Source organism: Oncorhynchus mykiss, chromosome 3 (genome assembly GCF_057628025.1).
Source record: "Oncorhynchus mykiss isolate SJ-2025 chromosome 3, ASM5762802v1, whole genome shotgun sequence".
Lineage (NCBI taxonomy): Eukaryota > Metazoa > Chordata > Actinopteri > Salmoniformes > Salmonidae > Oncorhynchus > Oncorhynchus mykiss.
The window spans coordinates 61,372,133-61,392,541 of NC_143024.1; the positions used below are offsets into that span (position 1 = coordinate 61,372,133).

At 43.0% G+C, this 20,409-nt stretch overlaps 1 protein-coding gene across 12 annotated transcripts in view; it reads left to right on the plus strand.

The window, feature by feature from the left end:
- Window positions 1-20,409, plus strand: part of LOC110520113 (rap guanine nucleotide exchange factor 4) — a 48,526-nt gene that overhangs the window by 10,664 nt on the left and 17,453 nt on the right. For 6 of the 12 annotated variants that reach the window (XM_090229769.1, XM_090229767.1, XM_090229768.1 and 3 more), the window contains 9 exons: window positions 9,283-9,358; window positions 9,794-9,858; window positions 14,441-14,586; window positions 14,674-14,795; window positions 14,912-15,095; window positions 15,271-15,355; window positions 16,918-16,978; window positions 17,215-17,291; window positions 17,516-17,662. In XM_090229769.1, the coding sequence (XP_090085895.1) occupies window positions 9,298-9,358; window positions 9,794-9,858; window positions 14,441-14,586; window positions 14,674-14,795; window positions 14,912-15,095; window positions 15,271-15,355; window positions 16,918-16,978; window positions 17,215-17,291; window positions 17,516-17,662 (948 nt within the window). In that variant the 5' untranslated portion in view covers window positions 9,283-9,297. The remainder of the gene's footprint in view (window positions 1-9,282; window positions 9,359-9,793; window positions 9,859-14,440; window positions 14,587-14,673; window positions 14,796-14,911; window positions 15,096-15,270; window positions 15,356-16,917; window positions 16,979-17,214; window positions 17,292-17,515; window positions 17,663-20,409) is intronic. The other 6 variants (XM_090229771.1, XM_090229772.1, XM_090229773.1 and 3 more) reach the window with 1 other exon arrangement.

Below are 20,409 nucleotides of genomic sequence, written 5' to 3' on the forward strand. Positions count from 1 at the left end.
AGAGAGAAAGAGAATAGACACCGCTGTCATTGCGTTGACAAAGCCTCGGTTTGTATGATGGGATAAGTGATGTTTAGGATGAGTCTCAGAGGAATAGTTTCACTCCTGTTATTATGAGTGTATTATTATATAGATATGGGGTGTTTTGGGCCTGTGTTTATACTTGGGTCTTTGTTTAATTGCATAGAAGAGATTTTGGCACTATATGATACAGTAGTAGCTTTTATTTGTGTAATCCGGGTTTGTGCATTGGATTCACTCCACCACAGTAACTCACGATTCTTCTTTCAGATTCAAATCCCAGGTAACTTCCTGATCTGGTCCTAACATGTCCTCCAGTTCAGAGAACAAAACACCAAAGAATCCCTGTGTATGCTTTTAAATCCTTCCATTAACTCCGAGGAAATCCCCTCTAACAATGCTTCTTATCACAACCTCCTAAGCTCACTGCTATGACGCGATCACAAACGGTTTCATTATCTGGTAAAAGTAATTAATATCAGTTAAAGAGTGAAGCGTTTGACTTAAGCCATTGTTTTGGCTGTTGCCTAGTTGTACAACTGTCTTCAAGGACTTCTTGACAGGGATTATCTCCATAGACTGCCTTTACTTTGAACGGTGACTACCAATCCTGTTGACTCTGCTTTGTTGGGGGGAGGGGGTGAAGGCATCAGGGACTGTGACCCTTCTATGTTAACCCAATAGGAAACATTTTATTTTTGATTTACATTTGGCTATAGATAATTCAAACAAATGAGCCTTTAATGTGAAAACAAGTTCTTAACAAGTTCTGAATGACCTGCTGATGTTTGCACCAGTGTAACACTGTGGGATGGATAGGTTTAGCATGTAGTCCTACATCTCCTCAATCTGATTTAGCCTCATTACTACTTCTAATGGACAGGGGGCAGGCAACCTCAGTCAAGTGATACAGTAGGGCCGGCTAGGTAATCTGACATGGTGATGTAGGACACTTCCTTTGATGCTGTAGTAGGTGTGTCAGGCAGACCATCAATGAAGCTCTGTTGACCTGTCATATCACATTGCGTCAAATCTCTGCACACACACGGTTTGATGGTTGTCTTGTTGTGTAGTGCCTCCCATTTTCATACGAGTAAAATTTGATATCTATCTGGTGTGACTGAATGAGACTTGTGGTTAAAACAGAATAAAATCATTTTGAAAGGTGCATAACTTCCCACGTAATCGTTCAGTTGTTATGAAATATTGAAATGCTGTTTTCTTGAGCAGCCATGCCCTTTGTGACCGCTTTACCTGCAACAGATGCTACAGAGCTTCGACCATTGTTGTTTTTCCAACCCTGATCACTCTACAGTAACTGGTGTGTGTAAAAATGAAACGATACTATACATATAATCGTGTGAGAGTTGAAAGTGCTCATTGTAATTACAGTGCTGAATCTCCGCTAATGGGATTTGGGCTAACTAATAAACTCATCAAAAAAAGAAACGTCCCTTTTTCAGGAATCCGGTCTTTCAAAGATAATTCGTAAAAATCCAAATAACTTCACAGGTGTTCATTGTAAAGGTTTTGAACACTGTTTCCATGCTTGTTCAATGAACCATAAACAATTAATGAACATGCACCTGTGGAACGATCGTTAAGACACTAACAGCTTACAGACGGTAGGCAATTAACGTCACTGTTATGAACACTTAGGACACTAAAGAGGCCTTTCTACGGACTCTGGAAAAACACCAAAACTAAGATGCCCAGGGCCCCTGCTCATCTGCATGAACGTGCCTTAGGCATGCTGCAAGGAGACATGAGGACTGCATATGTGGCCAATTGCAATGTCCATACTGTGAGATGCCTAAGACAGCATTACAGGGAGACAGGATGGACAGCTGATCGTCCTTGCAGGGGCAAACCACGTGTAACAACACCTGCACAGGATCGGTACAGCTGAACATCATACCTGCGGGACAGGTACAGGATGGCAACAACAACTGCCCGAGTTCAACCAGGAATGCACAATCCCTCCATCAGTGCTCAGACTGTCCGAAATGGGCTGAGAGAGGCTGGACTGAGGGCTTGTAGGCCTGTTGTAAGGCAGGTCCTCACCAGACATCACCGGAAACAACGTTGCCTATGGGCACAAACCCACCGTTGCTGGACCAGACAGGACTGGCAAAAAGTGCTCTTCACTGACGAGTCGCGGTTTTGTCTCACCAGAGGTGATGGTCGGATTTGCGTTTATCGTCGAAGGAATGAGCATTACACCGAGGCCTGTACTCTGGAGCAGGATCGATTTGGAGGTGGAGGGTCCGTCATGGTCTGGGGAGGTGTGTCACAGCATCATCGGACTGAGCTTGTCATTACAGGCAATCTCAGCAATGTGCGTTACAACAATGTCGCCTATGGGCACAGACCCACCGTCGCTGGACCAGACAGGACTGGCAAAAAGTGCTCTTCACTTACGAGTCGCAGTTTTGTCTCACCAGAGGTGATGGTCGGATTCGCGTTTATCGTCTAATCTCTACGCTGTGCGTTACAGGGAAGACATCCTCCCTCATGTGGTACCTTTCCTGCAGGCTCATCCTGACATAACCCGCCAGCATGACAATGCCACCAGCCATACTGCTCATTCTGTGTGTGATTTCCTGCAAGACAAGAATGTCAGTGTTCTGCCATGGCCAGCGAAGAGCCGGGATCTCAATCCCATTGAGCACGTCTGGGACCTGTTGGATCAGAGGGTGAGGGCTAGGGCCATTCCCCCCCAGAAATGTCCGGGAACTAGCAGGTGCCTTGGTGAAAGGGTGGGGTAACATCTCGCAGCAAGAACTGGCAAATCTAGTGCAGTCCATGAGGAGGAGATGCACTGCAGTACTTAATGCAGCTGGTGGCCACACCAGACACTGACTGTTACTTTTGATTTTGACCCCCCCCCCCCCTTTGTTCAGGGACACATTATTCCATTTCTGTTAGTCACATGTCTGTGAAACATGTTCAGTTTATGTCTCAGTTGTTGAATCTTATGTTCATACAAATATTTACACATGTTAAGTTTGCTGAAAATAAACGCAGTTGACAGCGAGAGGACCTTTTTTGCTGAGTTTAGAATGAATGGGTTCACGTGACAAGAAAGTAGGGAAATGGACAAGAGTCGATTGCATTGTCGAGAACAGTCTATTTTTCAGTTGTCCCACAACTCTGTACTATTGTAAGATTGGCTGAGATAGATAAATATCTATCTGTCTTAGTCAGCTGATTAATTCATTTTCACAGATGAAGAACAATCAAATATACATTATATTTGATGTAATATCTATATAAAATGTTTCATTCGAGCATGTTTCGGATAGACTATAATACGGCTGCCCTGGCAAAAGGAATCATTGATAATGTATGATTGTTCCTCATCTGTATAGCTAGCGGCTTCCTATAGAAGCGAGTGCAGAGTACAGTAGGTCACAGGGGGGAGACTGTAGCTTTGTGAAAATTGAGTGTTTGCTGACACTCCTGCCACCAGCACTAATCCCCATCTAAAACAACACCCTTCTAAAACAACACCCCACCCACCGTCTCTCCACACCCCACCCTCTCTCCTTCAGCCAGCCAGTCCCTCAGGGGAGAGACTTATTGGTTCAGTAGGGTCATTTAAGTGTTGGAGGCGTCTCCTGTGCACTGAATGCTCATTTGTTGCTCAGTTTAAGTGCTACTCTCAAGCCCAAGCCCTTTAATTGTCAACAAAGAACAGTGGGCATGTTTACAGTAACTGATCCTGAAGGCTTATTTCTGTGGCACTAATGTTCATTGAATAATTAACTGAAAAAGCATGCTGTTATATAGATTGTTCCACGAAATGAGTGCCTTTTGCATCCCTTTAATATTTTAAGTAGAAATTGTGCAAAAATGTAGAATTTTAAAAGCCTGTTATATTAAATGAAGTGCCCTTTAATATAAACCACATGGAAAATTCTATAAATCAGATTTTTAATATGAACAAAGTCTTGCTAAAATGCAAAAGTCAGCCTTTTGACATGTCCCTCTAAGCATCCTTTGTGACATCTTCTTAGGAAGATTTTAATCTACTAACGCCAGCATTTCTCCAAGGTTTCACCATTGTAAAGCCCTAGATATTTTGTTGCTTTTGACAGTCATTTCTGAAGAGTATTTTTTTTAAGGTCGACCCTGTTACATGAACTTAACTTTTTTTTTCAAAATAAACATTGAACATCTGATAAATATCATAGTGTAAAAGCAGGTGAGCTGGTTCTACTCATTTTGACAAATTTCTGGTGTTTTGTGCTGGGAAACAGAGTGAGTAACACGTCAACCCTGTTACCAATAGATAAGCTAGAAATGTAAATGTAAACAATTGTTGTGAAGCTTAATTACCCCTCAATTACCCCTCTTTATGACAGAATGTAAAGATTTTTAAACTGTTTTTACACTAATCAAAAGGCACCCAATTGCTGGAATGTCTTTTTCAGACAAATGTGATGATTAAGGTCAGTTCTAAGATTGAATACACGCCGATACAGTATATAGTCTCATGGTTTATGATACCATTTTTGCTCATATTTCAGCAACATGCAGAGAGCGCAGAGTCAATTAGCGTTTTGGACTACATTAAGGGGAAATGCTTCTAAAATCAGAGGTCATTGAGCCATTTTCAAAAGGCTTCTTAATTGAGCGAAAAAGCTGTTTGCCTCTTATGGGATCTTAAAGTGATTAGCTGTGGGTATAATTCAATTTAGAATTTGACCTCTGGGCGTAAACTGCCATCCGGTAACAAATGACTCTGTAGATTGGGCTTTCATTAGGTCTGTAGTGACCAAAAGATTTTAAAAAAAGGGGGATGTCAGGAGTCCCACCCTTCATTTAGGCTCTTAGCCCATTGTATTATGCTTGTTTTTGGAAGCCCTTCAGCACATGCTGGTATAGGGTATTGATTTAACAGCAATCCATTTCAGGGATTTTGACGTGTTTGATTGATCACAATGGTTTTGTGAAGTGCATTCTTGAGTAATTAACTAGCCAATCCAGTTAATATTAGTGAAATTGCATAAAGTGTCAATCTAAAGGACCCTCTTCTTGATTTGTTGTTGTTGTTGTGCAGCTAAGGTCTAGTAAGGCACAGTACCAGCCTATAAAAGGTTAGCAGAAAGATTAGACATTCTGGTTGTTATATTTCTACCAGACAAGCATAACTCTACTACACTCTCCTTGATATGGGAAGCTCTTCACATAGAATTACACATGGTTTCGTGCATGTTTGGATTATTGAAGTGATATTCCTGTTAATGTGCCCTTTGACCCCTGTAGGCCCGTATTGCGTTGTCATGAGCTAAGAAACGGCATTTACGTTGGCATGGGTATAATGTTTGTTTACGTAATAGCCATGCTGCAAGGCACAGCTGCAGTATAAGCCACTTATGGCCTTATTGTCATGCTCTGATTCCTCAGAGGATCGCTCTCTACATGTAGGCTGAGTGCACTAACGCTCACAGACTGATATGGGTCGAGGCGATGCCCAGTAGTAGGAGTCTGGGGAGCGTATAGAGAGAGGCCTAATCCACAGTGCACTAGAAAACCACAGGAACCCAGCTGCTCCTGTGCTCTGATGGGAGGGACTACACGCTGGATATTAATGCAGTGTAAAGAGATCCAGACACATTTTCAGAGGTTTGGATGCTTCCCTCTCGTGTGTGTGTGTGTGTGTGTGCCCTTACAAAAAAAACACATGTCAAATTTGTACTTTCACATGTGAAATAGCTGTTTTCACACCTTGAGCTTAAATTTTACATGTGAAACCATAATTTAACATGTATTCAATTTAGAGTTCACATGTTAACACCACCTTTTCACATGTGAGGGGGAAAAACACAGCATTTTTTTCACCTCACTTGAGGTTGAGGTTGCACGTGTAATTTGCGGGTTCACATGTTAAAATTGGATATGCACGTTCACATGTAAAAATCAATCACAATCAGTGACAATCTAAATTGCAGTTTCACATTGTAAGAAACATTCACATGTGAAAATCGAACTTTCACAGATGGAATTGCAAGTTCACATGTGGTGGTGAAATAGTGTTATTCTCCTCACATGTGTGAAGGTGGTGTCAACAGGTTCCAGTAGCAATGTTTCCACATATGGAATTGCAAATTCTGTAATGCCATTCTGTAAAAGATAACTTAGCTTACCTGAGTATAACGATTCAAGGTGTATTATTTCTGTACCATCCATTCGGGGGTGTTACTGCTGGTGTTAACGTGTGAACTCTAAATTTAATACATGTGAAAATATGGTCATAATGACTTGGTTTCACCATCAAACATTGTCCACGATCATCATTCAAAGCACTGACTTTAAAAAAATTAATCATATTGTCTGAAAGCGTTGAAAATACACCGAAAACATTCACATACATATAATCTATCCAGCTAAAAACAACAATGCGATGTCAAAACAAGTTGACTTTGAGGAAAAAGAAAGCATGTTTAACAATTATCCTGATTTTGCTAACCTTTTGGACAAAATCATAACAGCAAATTATGAATTTGTGATTATTCACATTAAATCCTTCCCATTAAAATGTGAAAATGCACATGTGAAAGTGTAGTGGACATGAGTCGGCCATGGTTGCGCATGGTCACGTGGTGAGGTAGTCCTGCTTGCGACTTCAACATTTGTGTTTGCCCTCTTGGTCGAATGATTAAGACGTTGGCTTCTCCCATAGGAATCCCTGGTTCTAATCCCGGCAGTTACAAAAGCACACATGTAAAACTTATAATATCACATGGGAAACCCTATGTGTCTGAGTCATATGAAAATGTGAATCTTCACGCATGTCTAAAAACCACGTCGTTTTTTTCCTCACGTGACATTTTTCCAAATATATCTGTTCACGTGAAAAATTACCTGAAATATCACAAGTTTCTTAAAACCGTGTTTTCACCTGTGATTTTTATTTATTTATATATATATATATATATACACACACACACACACACACACACACACACACACACACTGGGGCAAAACAGTATTTAGTCAGCCACCAATTGTGCAAGTTCTCCCACTTAAAAAGATGAGAGGCCTATAATTTTAATCATAGGTACACTTCAACTATGACAGACAAAATGAGAATAAAAAAAATCCAGAAAATCACATTGTAGGATTTTTAATGAATTTATTAGCAAATTATGGTGGAAAATAAGTATTTGGTCACCTACAAACAAGCAAGATTTCTGTCTCTCACAGACTTGTAACTTCTTCTTTAAGAAGCTCCTCTGTCCTCCACTCGTTACTTGTATTAATGGCACCTGTTTGAACTTGTTATCAGTATAAAAGACACCTGTCCACAACCTCAAACAGTCACACTCCAAACTCCACTATGGCCAAGACCAAAGAGCTGTCAAAGGACACCAGAAACAAAATTGTAGACCTGCACCAGGCTGGGAAGACTGAATCTGCAATAGGTAAGCAGCTTGGTTTGAAGAAATCAACTGTGGGAGCAATTATTAGGAAATGGAAGACATACAAGGCCACTGATAATCTCCCTCGATCTGGGGCTCCACGCAAGATCTCACCCCGTGGGGTCAAAATGATCACAAGAACTGTGAGCAAAAAATCCCAGAACCACACGGGGGGACCTAGTGAATGACCTGCAGAGAGCTGGGACCAAAGTAACAAAGCCTACCATCAGTAACACACTACGCCGCCAGGGACTCAAATCCTGCAGTGCCAGACGTGTCCCCCTTGCTTAAGCCAGTACATGTCCAGGCCCGTCTGAAGTTTGCTAGAGAGCATTTAGATGATCCAGAAGAAGATTGGGAGAATGTCATATGGTCAGATGAAACCAAAATATAACTTTTTGGTAAAAACTCAACTCGTCGTGTTTGGAGGACAAAGAATGCTGAGTTGCATCCAAAAGAACACCATACCTACTGTGAAGCATGGGGGTGAAACATCATGCTTTGGGGCTGTTTTTCTGCAAAGGGACCAGGATGACTGATCTGTGTAAAGGAAAGAATTAATGGGGCCATGTATCGTGAGATTTTGAGTGAAAACCTCCTTCCATCAGCTAGGGCATTGAAGAGGAAACGTGGCTGGGTCTTTCAGCATGACAATGATCCTAAACACACCGCCCGGGCAACGGAGGAGTGGCTTCATAAGAAGCATTTCAAGGTCCTGGAGTGGCCTAGCCAGTCTCCAGATCTCAACCCCATAGAAAATCTTTGGAGGGAGTTGAAAGTCCGTATTGCCCAGCAACAGCCCCAAAACATCACTGCTCTAGAGGAGATCTGCATGGAGGAATGGGCCAAAATACCAGCAACAGTGTGTGAAAACCTTGTTTTCCTCTGTTTGACCTCTGTCATTGCCAACAAAGGGTATATAACAAAGTATTGAGAAACTTTTGTTATTGACCAAATACTTATTTTCCACCATAATTTACAAATAAATTCATTAAAAATGCTACAATGTGATTTTCTGGATTTTTTTTCTTCTTCAGACAAAAGTCTGTCATAGTTGAAGTGTACCTATGATGAAAATTACAGGCCTCATCTTTTTAAATGGGAGAATTTGCACAATTGGTGGCTGACTAAATACTTTTTTGCCCCACTGTATATGTAAGGGTGTGTTTTGATTGATTCTTGGTATAATCTGTTGTACATCCTTTTAATCTGTATAGACTACATATTAAGGGTATTTGATCAACTCTTGCCACACTGACTGAATCTACTCATCTCCAATGATGCCATCATTAGTAAAATATGGCATGAAAAGCATAGATACTGTAGTTGAACATTTGCCCATTTCCCACATCGATTCCTTACTATACGTATGGAAGCATGTTGTCCTGTATACACGTCAGCTACTGTGGCCAACAGCAATAGGCTTTTACTTCAAATGAAGCTACATGAAACGTGTATTTTGTTCCTGCCCTTTGAAATGCACTGGTTTGTGAGATGAAGGATCATTTAAATGAGGCTGCAGCAGTTGTGACGCTTCTGAATACTCATAACCGCCAGCTGGGAGTCTCAGCTGTGTATTTACATAGTCCTCAATAGACACGTTGATTAAGAGACGCGCGTATAGGGGAGAGATGCATAATACTACAATCCAAATGATTCCACGGGGTACCACCTGACATAAACAGGTGACCGTGGTTCACAATGAATTACATCGTTATCTTGAATGGAATTGCATCGACACACTGTATAATAAACCTTGTAGTGTTGAGGATTTGGCTTGTGGATTGTTCTACCATGTCTAATAAGAAGACTGCTCTTCTGTCTCTCTCTGTAGAGATATCGTCAGTGCATGGCTGGACTGCTAGCCCCATCTTATGGAGTTATGGAAAGTGGTGGACCCAGCCCTGACAGTGAGTACAAGACAACAGTCATGTCCATCTACAATGCTTACTTACTGGCCTACCTCTCACCTTTTTACTATGGAAAAGGTGATATCAGCAGTCTGAAAGTCATGTCTAAGAATTGGGGTAATTTCCCCTCCAGAAAAGGTTTTGAAGTGTAATAACTAATTGTGTTTTTTCCCTGAGAGGGGAAAAAACGTCACCCTCTTCTTACTGTAGAAATCTCCCTCGGCGACTGAAGACGTTATGTCACTCACTCCCCAAGGAGATTTTAGTTGACACATGTCTACATTCAACATCGCATTGAGATGATGTATTAACATCAAAGTATATTTGTGAAAATGCACCAATTGTGACAGAGAAATAAGTAGGGATGTATTGGCTTTCAACTCGGTCTTAATGTTTTACCGATGACTGACTACACATTTCAACATTTTCACTCAGGAATGCCGGACAAAGAGAACATAAGCAACAACTCTTTTGGATCCATCTCTAAACATCTGAGTAAGGTACAGTAGAACATCCCTGAACGCAAAACTGAGACCTCATCATTACATATCAGAATGACTTAGTTTCACCATCCAACATTGATTTTTGGATGATGATAGTGAACATTCAAAAAAACACTGTGTGACTATGGCAGGAACCATGTGATCTTGGCAACCCAGAAACAAAATCTCACGTAAATGACCAGCTACTCATCTGTGTGAAAGAGATCAGTAAGCACTTTATGTGAAGTGAATATCACCCAGATTGAACACTGTTGTGAATGGAAGAGTGACCGCGGGTGGTAAAGGGACGGTTATTTACTCCTGTTTATATGCTGCTTGCGTGGGGCCTGATCTAACAACATCCTCTTTAGTTAGAATAAGCTCAAAATAAGTCTGGAATGTCGAGCTTATTTAAAGTTTGACTAAATATAAACAAGGCGGCAGCCGAGACCAAGCTTCCGTTGGTGTGCAGCATGTCCTTAATAATTCCCGTTCCACCTTAACCCGGTTGTGACTTCCTTACCTCCACACAGATAACACGGCTTGGGCTTTGTTCCTGTTTTTTCTTCTTCTCCAGACCAGCCAAAACATGCGCACTATAAATAACTACAATGATAATTGTAATTTTGATGTTGTTTTTTTAGAAAATCCCACCCTGCAGTTGAATTGTTGGTAAATATTTGTCTAACTCGAAGGCTCTACATATTGTAGTCATGACAACAAATGCAGTGACTGTTATGCAATTCATGTGCAGTGCCTTCGGAAAGTATTCTGACCGCTTGACCTTTTCCACATTTAGTTAGGTTACAGCCTTATTCTGAAATTGATTAGGCAAAACATTTTTTTTAAATAAATCTACACGCAATACCCCATAATGACAAAGCAAAAAGTTTTTTTTTTGTTGAAATGTTTGCTAATTTATATATATTTTTTAATGAATTTACATAAGAATTCAGACCCTTTACTCAGTACTTTGTTGAAACAGCCTCAAGTCTTCTTGGGTATGACGCTACAAGCTTGGCACACCTGTATTTGGGGAGTTTCTCCCATTTTTCTCTGCAGATCCTCTCAAGCTGTCAGGTTGGATGGGGAGCATCGCTGCACAGCTATTTTCAGGTCTCTCTAGAGATGTTCGATCGGGTTCAAGTCCGGGCTCTGTCTGGGCCACTCAAGACTCAAGGACATTCAGAGTCTTGTCCCGAAGCCACTCCTGCGTTGTCTGGGCTGTGTGCATAGGGTATTTGTCCTGTTGGAAGGTGAACTCTCGCCCTTTCATCAAGGATCTCTCTGTACTTTGCTCCATTCATATTTGCCTCAACCCTGACAAGTCTTCCGGTCCCTGCTGCTGAAAAACATCTCCACAGTATGATGCTGCCACCACCATGCTTCACCGCAGGGAAGATGCCAGGTTTCCTCCAAACGTGACTCTTGGCATTCAAGCCAAATAGTTCAATCTTGGTTTCATCAGAGCAGAGAAAATTATTTATCATGTTCTGAGAGTGCTTTACGTGCCTTTTGGCAAATTCCAAGCGGGCTGTCATGTGCCTTTTACTGAGGAGTGTCTTCCATCTGGCCACTCTACCATAAAGCCCTGATTGGTGGAGTGCTACAGAGATGGTTGTCTTTCTGGAAGGTTCTCCCATCTCCACAGAGCAACTCTAGAGGTCTGTCAGCGTGACCATCGGGTTCTTGGTCACCTCTCGACAAGGCCCTTCTCCCCCGACTGCTCAGTTTGGCTCTGACATGCGCTGTGAACTGTGGGACCTTATATAGACAGTTGTGTGCCTTTCCAAATCATGTCCAATCCATTGAATTTACCACAATCAAGTTGTAGAAACATCTCCAGGGTGATCAATGGAAACGGGATGCACTTGAGCTCAGTTATACCCCGATACAAATAGACTTCCAGTCACTGTGCTAATGCTAGTTAGCATTGGCTTGCGACACCATCGCTTAACTTCCTTCATACTAGACCTCATTTCCAAAATTATGAAGTATCCCTTTAAGCATCTATGTAAGTATTGTTCTTGGCTGTGAGAGAAATTATGTTAGAAAGGAGGTGTTATAGAGTTTGAACAGTCGTCATCATGTCCGCTTTGTAGTATAGAGTGCTGCTGTATGTATAGTTCAGTTGGATTCTTCTCTGCTGTAGAACTCATGAATACCACATCCATACATGACTTGTTCAAGGTGGTTTCTGTGCTGTGGGTCCAAGGGTTGGGATGTAAACACAGACAGCAGACACCAGCTGTTGATTTAATCTCCGATTTAACAGGGCCCTGTTGACAGTGAAGGTTGTTAGCATGGTTGTCAATTGGGTATGGCCCAACACCAACAATTTTAAATGGGCTACTGAAATCATTCCCATCCTGATTTTTAAAGGCAAATGCAGTTTAGCAGGCTGACTTTAGGACCATGGGAATGCCTGGGAGTGGGAGGGAAGGCTGTTTGTATGGCTGGCTGGCTTTTTGGAGAGTGCATCTGTTCAGCTGTCATTTTGCCATACCCTTGGTTTATCTGAAAGTATGCCCTTGGTTGATAGTGGTAAAGGCTACATCTTCACAAGGGCCTAATCTCTGTCATCATTGATAGGGCGAGAACTGCGACCATTCACTAAAGTCTGTATCGTGTGTCATACAATCTCAAATGTTCTTATCATCCCTGTCCTTCATTTTGTGCTTTTATTTTGAAATCCTTTTTTTATTTAACCAGGTAGGACAGTTGAGAACAAGTTCTCATTTACTAGTGCTACCTGGCCAAGATGAAGCAAATCAGTGTGACAAAAACAACAGCGTTACACATGGGATAAACACACTCAATAACACAATCAAAAAAATTGGTGTACAGTGTGTTCTAATGAAGTAAGGAGGGAAGGCAATAAATAGGCCATAGTGGCGAGGTAATAACAATTTAGCAATTAACACTGGAGTTAGTGAGGGAGATATAAGTCTCCAACTTCAGTGATTTTTGCAATTCGCTCCAGTCGTTGGCAGCAGAGAACTGGAAGGAAAGGCGGCCAAAGGGGGTTTTGGCTTTGGGGATGACCAGTGAAATATACCTGCTGGAGCGTGTGCTACGGGTGGGTGTTGCTATGGTGACCAGTGAGCTGAGATGAGGCTGAGCTTTACCTAGCAAAGACTTATGGATGACCTAGAGCCAGTGGGTTTGGCGACAAATATGTAGCGAGGACCAGTCAACGAGAGCATACAGGTTGCAGTGGTGGGTAGTATATGGAGCTTTAGTGACAAAAAGGATGGCACTGTGATAGACTGCATCCAATTTTCTGAGTAGAGTGTTGGAGGCTATTTTGTAAATGACATCGCCAGAGGATCGGTAGGGTAGTCAGTTTTACGAGGGTATGTTTGGCAGCATGAGTGAACCAGGCGAGGCTGTCATTAGAGAAACCAAGGCTGTTGAGTCTGCCAATAAGAATACGGTGACTGACAGAGTCGCCTTGGCCAGGTCGATGAAGACTGCTGCACAGTACTGTCTTTTATTGATGGTGGTTATGATATCATTTAGGACCTTGAGCGTGGCTAAGGTGCACCCGTGACCAGCTCGGAAACCGGATTGCATAGCAGAGAAGGTACGTTGGGATTCGAAATGGTCGATGATCTGTTTGTTAACTTGCCTTTCGAAAACTTTAGGAAGGCAGGGCAGGATGGATAAAGGTCTGTAACCGTTTTGGTCCAGAGTGTCTCCCCCTTTGAAGAGGGGGATGACTGCAACAGCTTTCCAATCTTTAGGAATCTGACGATACAAAAGAGCGGTTGAACAGACTAGTAATAGGGGTTGCAACTATGGTGGCGGATAATTTAAAAGAGGGTCCAGATTGTCTAGTCCAGCTGATTTGTAGGGATCCAGATTTTGCAGCTCTTTCAGAACATCAGCTATCTGGATTTGGGAGAAGCGTGGGAGGTTTGGGCCAGTTGTTGCGGGGGGTGCAGAGCTGTTGGCCAGGGTTGGGGTAGCCAGATGGAAAGCATGGCCAGGCGTAGAGAGATGCTTAGTGAAATTCTCGTGTATGGTGGATTTATTGATGATGACAGTGTTTCCTAGCTTCAGTGCAGTGGGCAGCTGGGAGGAGGTGCTCTTATTCTCGATGGACTTTAGTGTCCCAAAACTTTTTGGAATTAGTGCTGCAGGATGCAAATTTCTGTTTGAAAAAGCTATCCTTTGCTTTCCTAACTGACTGTGTATATTGGTTCCTGACTTCCCTGAAAAGTTGCATATCGCGGGGAGTATTTGACGCTAGTGCAGTACGCTACAGGATGTTTTTGTGCTGGTCAAGGGCAGTCAAGTCTGGGTTGAACCAAGGGCTATATGTGTTCTTAGTTCTACATTTTTTGAAAGGGGCATGCTTATTTAAGCTGGTGAGGAAAGCACTATTTAAAGAACAACCAGGCATCCTCTACTGACGGGATGAGGTCAATATCCTTCCAGGATACCCGGGCCAGGTCGATTAAAGGACTGCTCGCAGAAGTGTTTTAGGGAGTTTTTGAAATCCATGATGTTTCCGTGTGTACGTGTGTGATCTCATTTTCTCTCCTCTATTATAAGGCCTGGCCTCTCTAGTATAAGGCCCATTTTCTCCCCACAGGTCCCATCTGAGAAGATCATGCGAGCAGGGAAGGTTCTACGTGATGCCATCCTCTCCAGAGCTCCCCACATCATCCGAGACAGGAAGTACCACCTGAAGACATACAGGTGGGTTGGAATATGTACACCTGGTACACTCATATCACAGTACGTGTGCATCTGTCGGTTTGTGTATTGGTTATGTTTGTTTTTTGCTGTATGTATTTCCTGATGTGATGTGTGTATCTCCTGCAGGCAATGCTGTGTGGGAACAGAGCTGGTTGACTGGCAGATGCAGCAGAGCTCCTGTGTTCACTCTCGCATTCAAGCAGTGGGCATGTGGCAGGTGCTGCTGGAGGAAGGAGTTCTCAACCACGGTGAGCCAGAACAGTCCAGTAGACCGTACTAAGAGTAACCTCTCTGTCTGTCTGTGTGCATGTGAAAGCCGGTCCATTTCTAAACCCTCTGTGTTCTCTGTTTGTTGGGGTTGCAGTGGACCAGGAGCTGACCTTCCAGGACAAGTATCTGTTCTACCGTTTCTTGGATGATGAGCAGGATGACGCTCCCCTGCCCACTGAGAAGGAGGCCAGGGAGAGCGATGAGGAGCTGCAGGAGACCCTCCTCCTCCTCTCCCAAATAGGCCCTGACGCACACATGCGCATGATCCTGAGGAAACAGTAAGATCCCAGAGATCGCCACCTGCGGGTAGGATGTATGCAGGTCTGGAAAGTTTGGGTTAGGCAAGATAAATAAGATATGTAAGCAAAGTGCAAAGCTGATGCGAATGTCCTGTTTGAAGTTAATAAGTTTAAAAATGATTTGTTTTATCGGTGTATGTTTCCCCTTCCCCAGGCCAGGACAGAGGACAGCAGATGATTTGGAGATAATGTATGAGGAGCTGCTCCATATAAAAGCCTTATCGCACCTATCCACCACTGTGAGTACAGATTCGGTTACATTCATAATTCATTGTCGGCCTGTATAGAGTGGCTTGCGAAAGTATTCACCCCCCCTGGCACTTTTCCTATTTTGTTGCCTTACAACCTGGAATTAAAATGAATTTTTGGGGGGTTTGTATCTTTTGATTTACACAGCCTGACTGCCACTTTGAAGGTGCAAAATATGTTTTATTGTGAAACAAACAAGACAAAAATACAGAACTTGAGCATGCATAACTATTCACCCCCCCAAAGTCAATACTTTGTAGAGCCACCTTTTACAGCAATTACAGCTGCATGTCTCTTGGGGTATGTCTCTATTAGCTTGGCACATCTAGCCACTGGGATTTTTGCCCATTCTTCAAGGCAAAACTGCTCCAGCTCCTTCAAGTTGGATGGGTTCCGCTGGTGTACAGCAATCTTTAAGTCATACCAAAGATTCTCAATTGGATTGAGGTCTGGGCTTTGACTAGGCCATTCCAAGACATTTAAATATTTCCCTTTAAACCACTCGAGTGTTGCTTTAGCAGTATGCTTAGCGTCATTGTCCTGCTGGAAGGTGAACCTCTGTCCCAGTCTCAAATTTCTGGAAGACCGAAACCGTTTTCCTTCAAGAATTTCCCAGTATTTAACACCATCTTTCAATTCTGACCAGTTTCCCAGTCCTTGCCAATGAAAAACATCCCACAGCATGATGCTGCCACCACCATGCTTCACTGTGGGGATGGTGTTCTCGGGGTGATGAGAGGTGTTGGGTTTGCACCAGACATAGCGTTTTCCTTTATGGCCAAACAGCTCAGTTTTAGTCTCATCTGACCAAAGTACCTTCTTCCATATGCCTTTTGGCGAACAACAAACGTGTTTGCTTATTTTCTTCTTTAAGCAATGGCTTTTTTTCTGGCCACTCTTCGGTAAGCCCAACTCTGTGGAGTGTACGGCTTAAAGTGGTCCTATGAACAGGTACTCCGCTGTGGAGCTTCAGGGTTATCTTTGGTGCCTCTCTGATTAATGCCCTCCTTGCTTGGTCTGTGAGTTTTGGTGTGTAGCCCTCTTTTGGCAGGTTTGTTGTGGTGCCATATTCTTTCCATAATGGATTTAATGGTGCTCCGTGGGATGTTCAAAGTTTCAGATATTTTTTTATAACCCAACCTTGATCTGTACTTCTCCACAACTTTGTCCCTGGCCCGTTTGGAGAGCTCCTTAGTCTTCATAGTGCTTGGTGGTGCCCCTTGCTTAGTGGTGTGGCAGACTCTGGGGCCTTTCAGAACAGGTGTGTATATATATTGAGATCATGTGACATATCATGTGACACTTAGATTGCACACAAGTGGACTTTATTTAACTAATTATGTAACTTCTGAAGGTAATTGGTTGCACCAAATCACTTTTCAATGTACATTTTTTATTCATTTTTTTCATTTCACTTCACCAATTTGGACAATTTTGTGTATGTCCATCACATGAAATCCAAATGAAAATGGGGGGTGAATACTTTTGCAAGGCACTGTATGATGTCAACCCTGTAACCTAGCTGTGTCCCCCCCCCCCCCCGCTTCTACAGGTAAAGAAGGAGTTAGCCGGAGTCCTGATCTTTGAGTCCCATGCCAAAGCAGGAACCGTGTGTAAGTAGTTTAACACTGCCTCCATGACCAAAGTTCAACCCCTTTTTAACTTGATCAACTTTGCACGCTATTCATTGATTTATAAATGCATCATCTATATGGAGGCAGAAAGAAAATCCCAGATTAAATAGTAAATCCTTTGTGGTTGTTTCTGTAAGTGAATGCATTGAGATGCATTCTTGGAAATGTTTTGTTGGAAAATATCCGTTTTGATATGTTATCATTTTCACTTACAGTGTTCAATCAAGGGGAGGAAGGCACATCGTGGTACATCATTCTAAAGGGCTCTGTAAACGTTGTCATTTATGGAAAGGTAAAAAAATAAAATAAAAAGATTGTTCAAATGTTATTTGAATCTGGCATCTCATACGACTCATCCCCATTTGATCAGTATTCAGCTAATCACTATAGCCAATTATAGAGAATATGAGAGTGGATAAATTACATAGCAGATGTAAAACTATTGTATGCTGTCATCTTATGCCCTTTAAGGCACAGCCATTCTTTGTTTGCTTATTCTTGTCCTGTTTCACATAGGGGGTTGTTTGCACGCTACATGAGGGAGATGACTTTGGGAAGCTTGCCCTGGTCAACGATGCCCCCCGCGCCGCCTCCATTGTCCTACGAGAGGATAACTGCCACTTCCTACGTGTGGACAAGGAGGACTTCAATCGGATCCTCAAAGTGAGTTATCTGGGGAAATCCTTTTTGTCCTCACAGGAGATGGCATGGCCCCCTCCACCTCTCTGTCCACTAAGCTCAGTGAAATTCCACTTTGTCTGTATTCAATGGCGTAGTCTCCCTCTATTGTTTGAGATTCGGATTCAACATTGCAGCTCCTAAAAAGAGAGGTGTTCATCAGAATGATGCATATATTAACCAGTTGTACCAGTTAAGAGTCAAGTCCCTGTTTTCATATATAATTGTTTTAATGATAGACTACTATCAACTACGTGGTTCAATGGAGACCGTTGTCTGTAGGAGAGGTACGGTATAAACGCTAAAGCCAAACTGTCAACTGTCAGACTCTTAGCCCAATGGCCAGCAGATGGCGATATTGGGTCGTTGCCATCTTACCGTCCAAACGCTTGTATGCAGCTGGCAATACACTCATATCCCCGTTGACCAGTTCGTACCTAACATTCTCCATTCAGGCTGCAAATGCATCAATTTGTTCCTGAACTTGATTTTACGGTGAGAAGGTGGGGGGAAAAAATAATCATACTTTCTTTATGAAACACAATTTTCCACCACCATGCTAAAGTGGTTAATGCCTAGGAAGGAATGCTAGTTCCGGATGTTGCGTATCGCGTTCAGCCAATCAGGCTGCAGCATTCTACATGCAGGGTGCAACATCAGGAAGTAGCATTAGCCATAAAGAAAGCACGCATATTTTCCCCAGTTTTTTTCCTTGTCAATAAATCTAAACTCATCAAAAAAAGAAACGTCCTCTCACTGTCGACTGCGTTTATTTTCAGCAAACTTAACGTGTAAATATTTGTATGAACATAACAAGATTCAACAACTGAGACATAAACGGAACACGTTCCACAGACATGTGACTAACAGAAATTGAATAATGTGTCCCTGAACAAAAAGGGGGGGGGGGGGGGGGGGTGTCAAAATCAAAAGTAACAGTGGTGTTGCCACCAGCTGCATTAAGTACTGCAGTGCATCTCCTCCTCATAGACTGCACTAGATTTGCCAGTTCTTGCTGCGAGATGTTACCCCACCCTTCCACCAAGGTACCTGCTAGTTCCCGGACATTTCTGGGGGGAATGGCCCTAGCCCTCACCCTCCGATCCAACAGGTCCCAGACGTGCTCAATGGGATTGAGGTCCGGGCTCTTCCCTGGCAATGGCAGAACACTGACATTCCTGTCTTGCAGGAAATCACACACAGAACGAGCAGTATTGCTGGTGGCATCAGGATGAGCCTGCAGGAAGGGTACCACATGAGGGAGGAGGATGTCTTCCCTGTAACGCACAGCTTTGAGATTGCCTGCAATGACAAGCTCAGTCCGATGATGCTGTGACACACCTCCCCAGACCATGACGGACACTCCTCCTCCAAATCGATCCCGCTCCAGAGGACAGGCCTCGGTGTAATGCTCATTCCTTAGACGATAAACGTGAATCCGACCATCACCCCCGGTGAGACAAAACCGCGACTCGTCAGTGAAGAGCACTTTTTTTCAGTCCAGCGACGGTGGGTTTGTGCCCATAGGTGACGTTGTTGCCGGTGATGTAAGGCAGGTCTTCACCAGACAACAGGCCTACAAGCCCTCAGTCCAGCCTCTCTGTCTATTGCGGACAGTCTGAGCACTGATGGAGGGATTGTGCGTTCCTGATGTAACTCGGGCAGTTGTTGTTACCATCCTGTACCTGTGTGATGTTCGGATGTACCGATCCTGTGCAGATGTTGTTACACATGTTCTGCAACTGCGAGGACGATCAGCTGTCCGTCCTGTCTCCCTGTAGCGCTACCTTAGGCGTCTCACAGTACGGACATTGCAATTTATTGCCCTGGCCACACCTGCAGTACTCAGGCCTCTTTGCAGCATGCCTAAAGCATATTCATGCAGATGAGCAGGGACCCTGGGCATCTTTCTTTAGTTTTTTTTCAGAGTCCGTAGAAAGGCCTCTTTAGTGTCCTAAGTTTTCATAACTGTGACCTTAATTGCCTACTGTCTGTAAGCTGTTAGTGTCTTAACGACCGTTCCACAGGTCCATGTTCATTAATTGTTAATGGTTCATTGAATAAGCATGGTAAACAGTGTTTAAACCCTTTACAATGAAGATCTGTGAAGTTATTTGGATTTGCAAAAATATATATATTTTTGGGAATTATCTTTGAAAGACAGGGTAATAAAGACAAGGTAATAAAAAAAGGAAAAGTTTTTTTGTTGCTGAGTTTTTAGTTCAGGAGGAAATCATCGCCTTTGCAGCCTGAGTGGACAATGTTTTAAGTACGAACCGGTCCACAGTACGAACCGGTCCACAGGGGATACGAGAGTGTTACCGGCTGCATACAATACGGTTGGATTGTAAGCTGCAACCATCAATACCGACATCTGCCTGCGTTTGGGCTATCAGTCTCTCTACATTCTCCCTCCACAGCCTATTGTTTAGCTCCGCCCACGTGCAGCTTGCATTGGACTTTGATAGGACATCAGGGTCTTGATTGTGTCTACTTAAAAGCGGATGGATGATGGACATCTGTGTGATCCACAGAGGCAGACCCTTTGTATGCGGCTCATTGAGTCCTCCTCCTCTGTAAATCTCCTGTTGGCTTTGGACTGATGGGCTTCTGGGCCACATAGTCTGCTTCCCAAACGACACCCTATTCCCTATAAACTGCACATCCTGGTCAAAAGTAGTGCACTACATAGACAATAGGGTGCCATTTGTGACTCCGCCTCAGTCAAAATG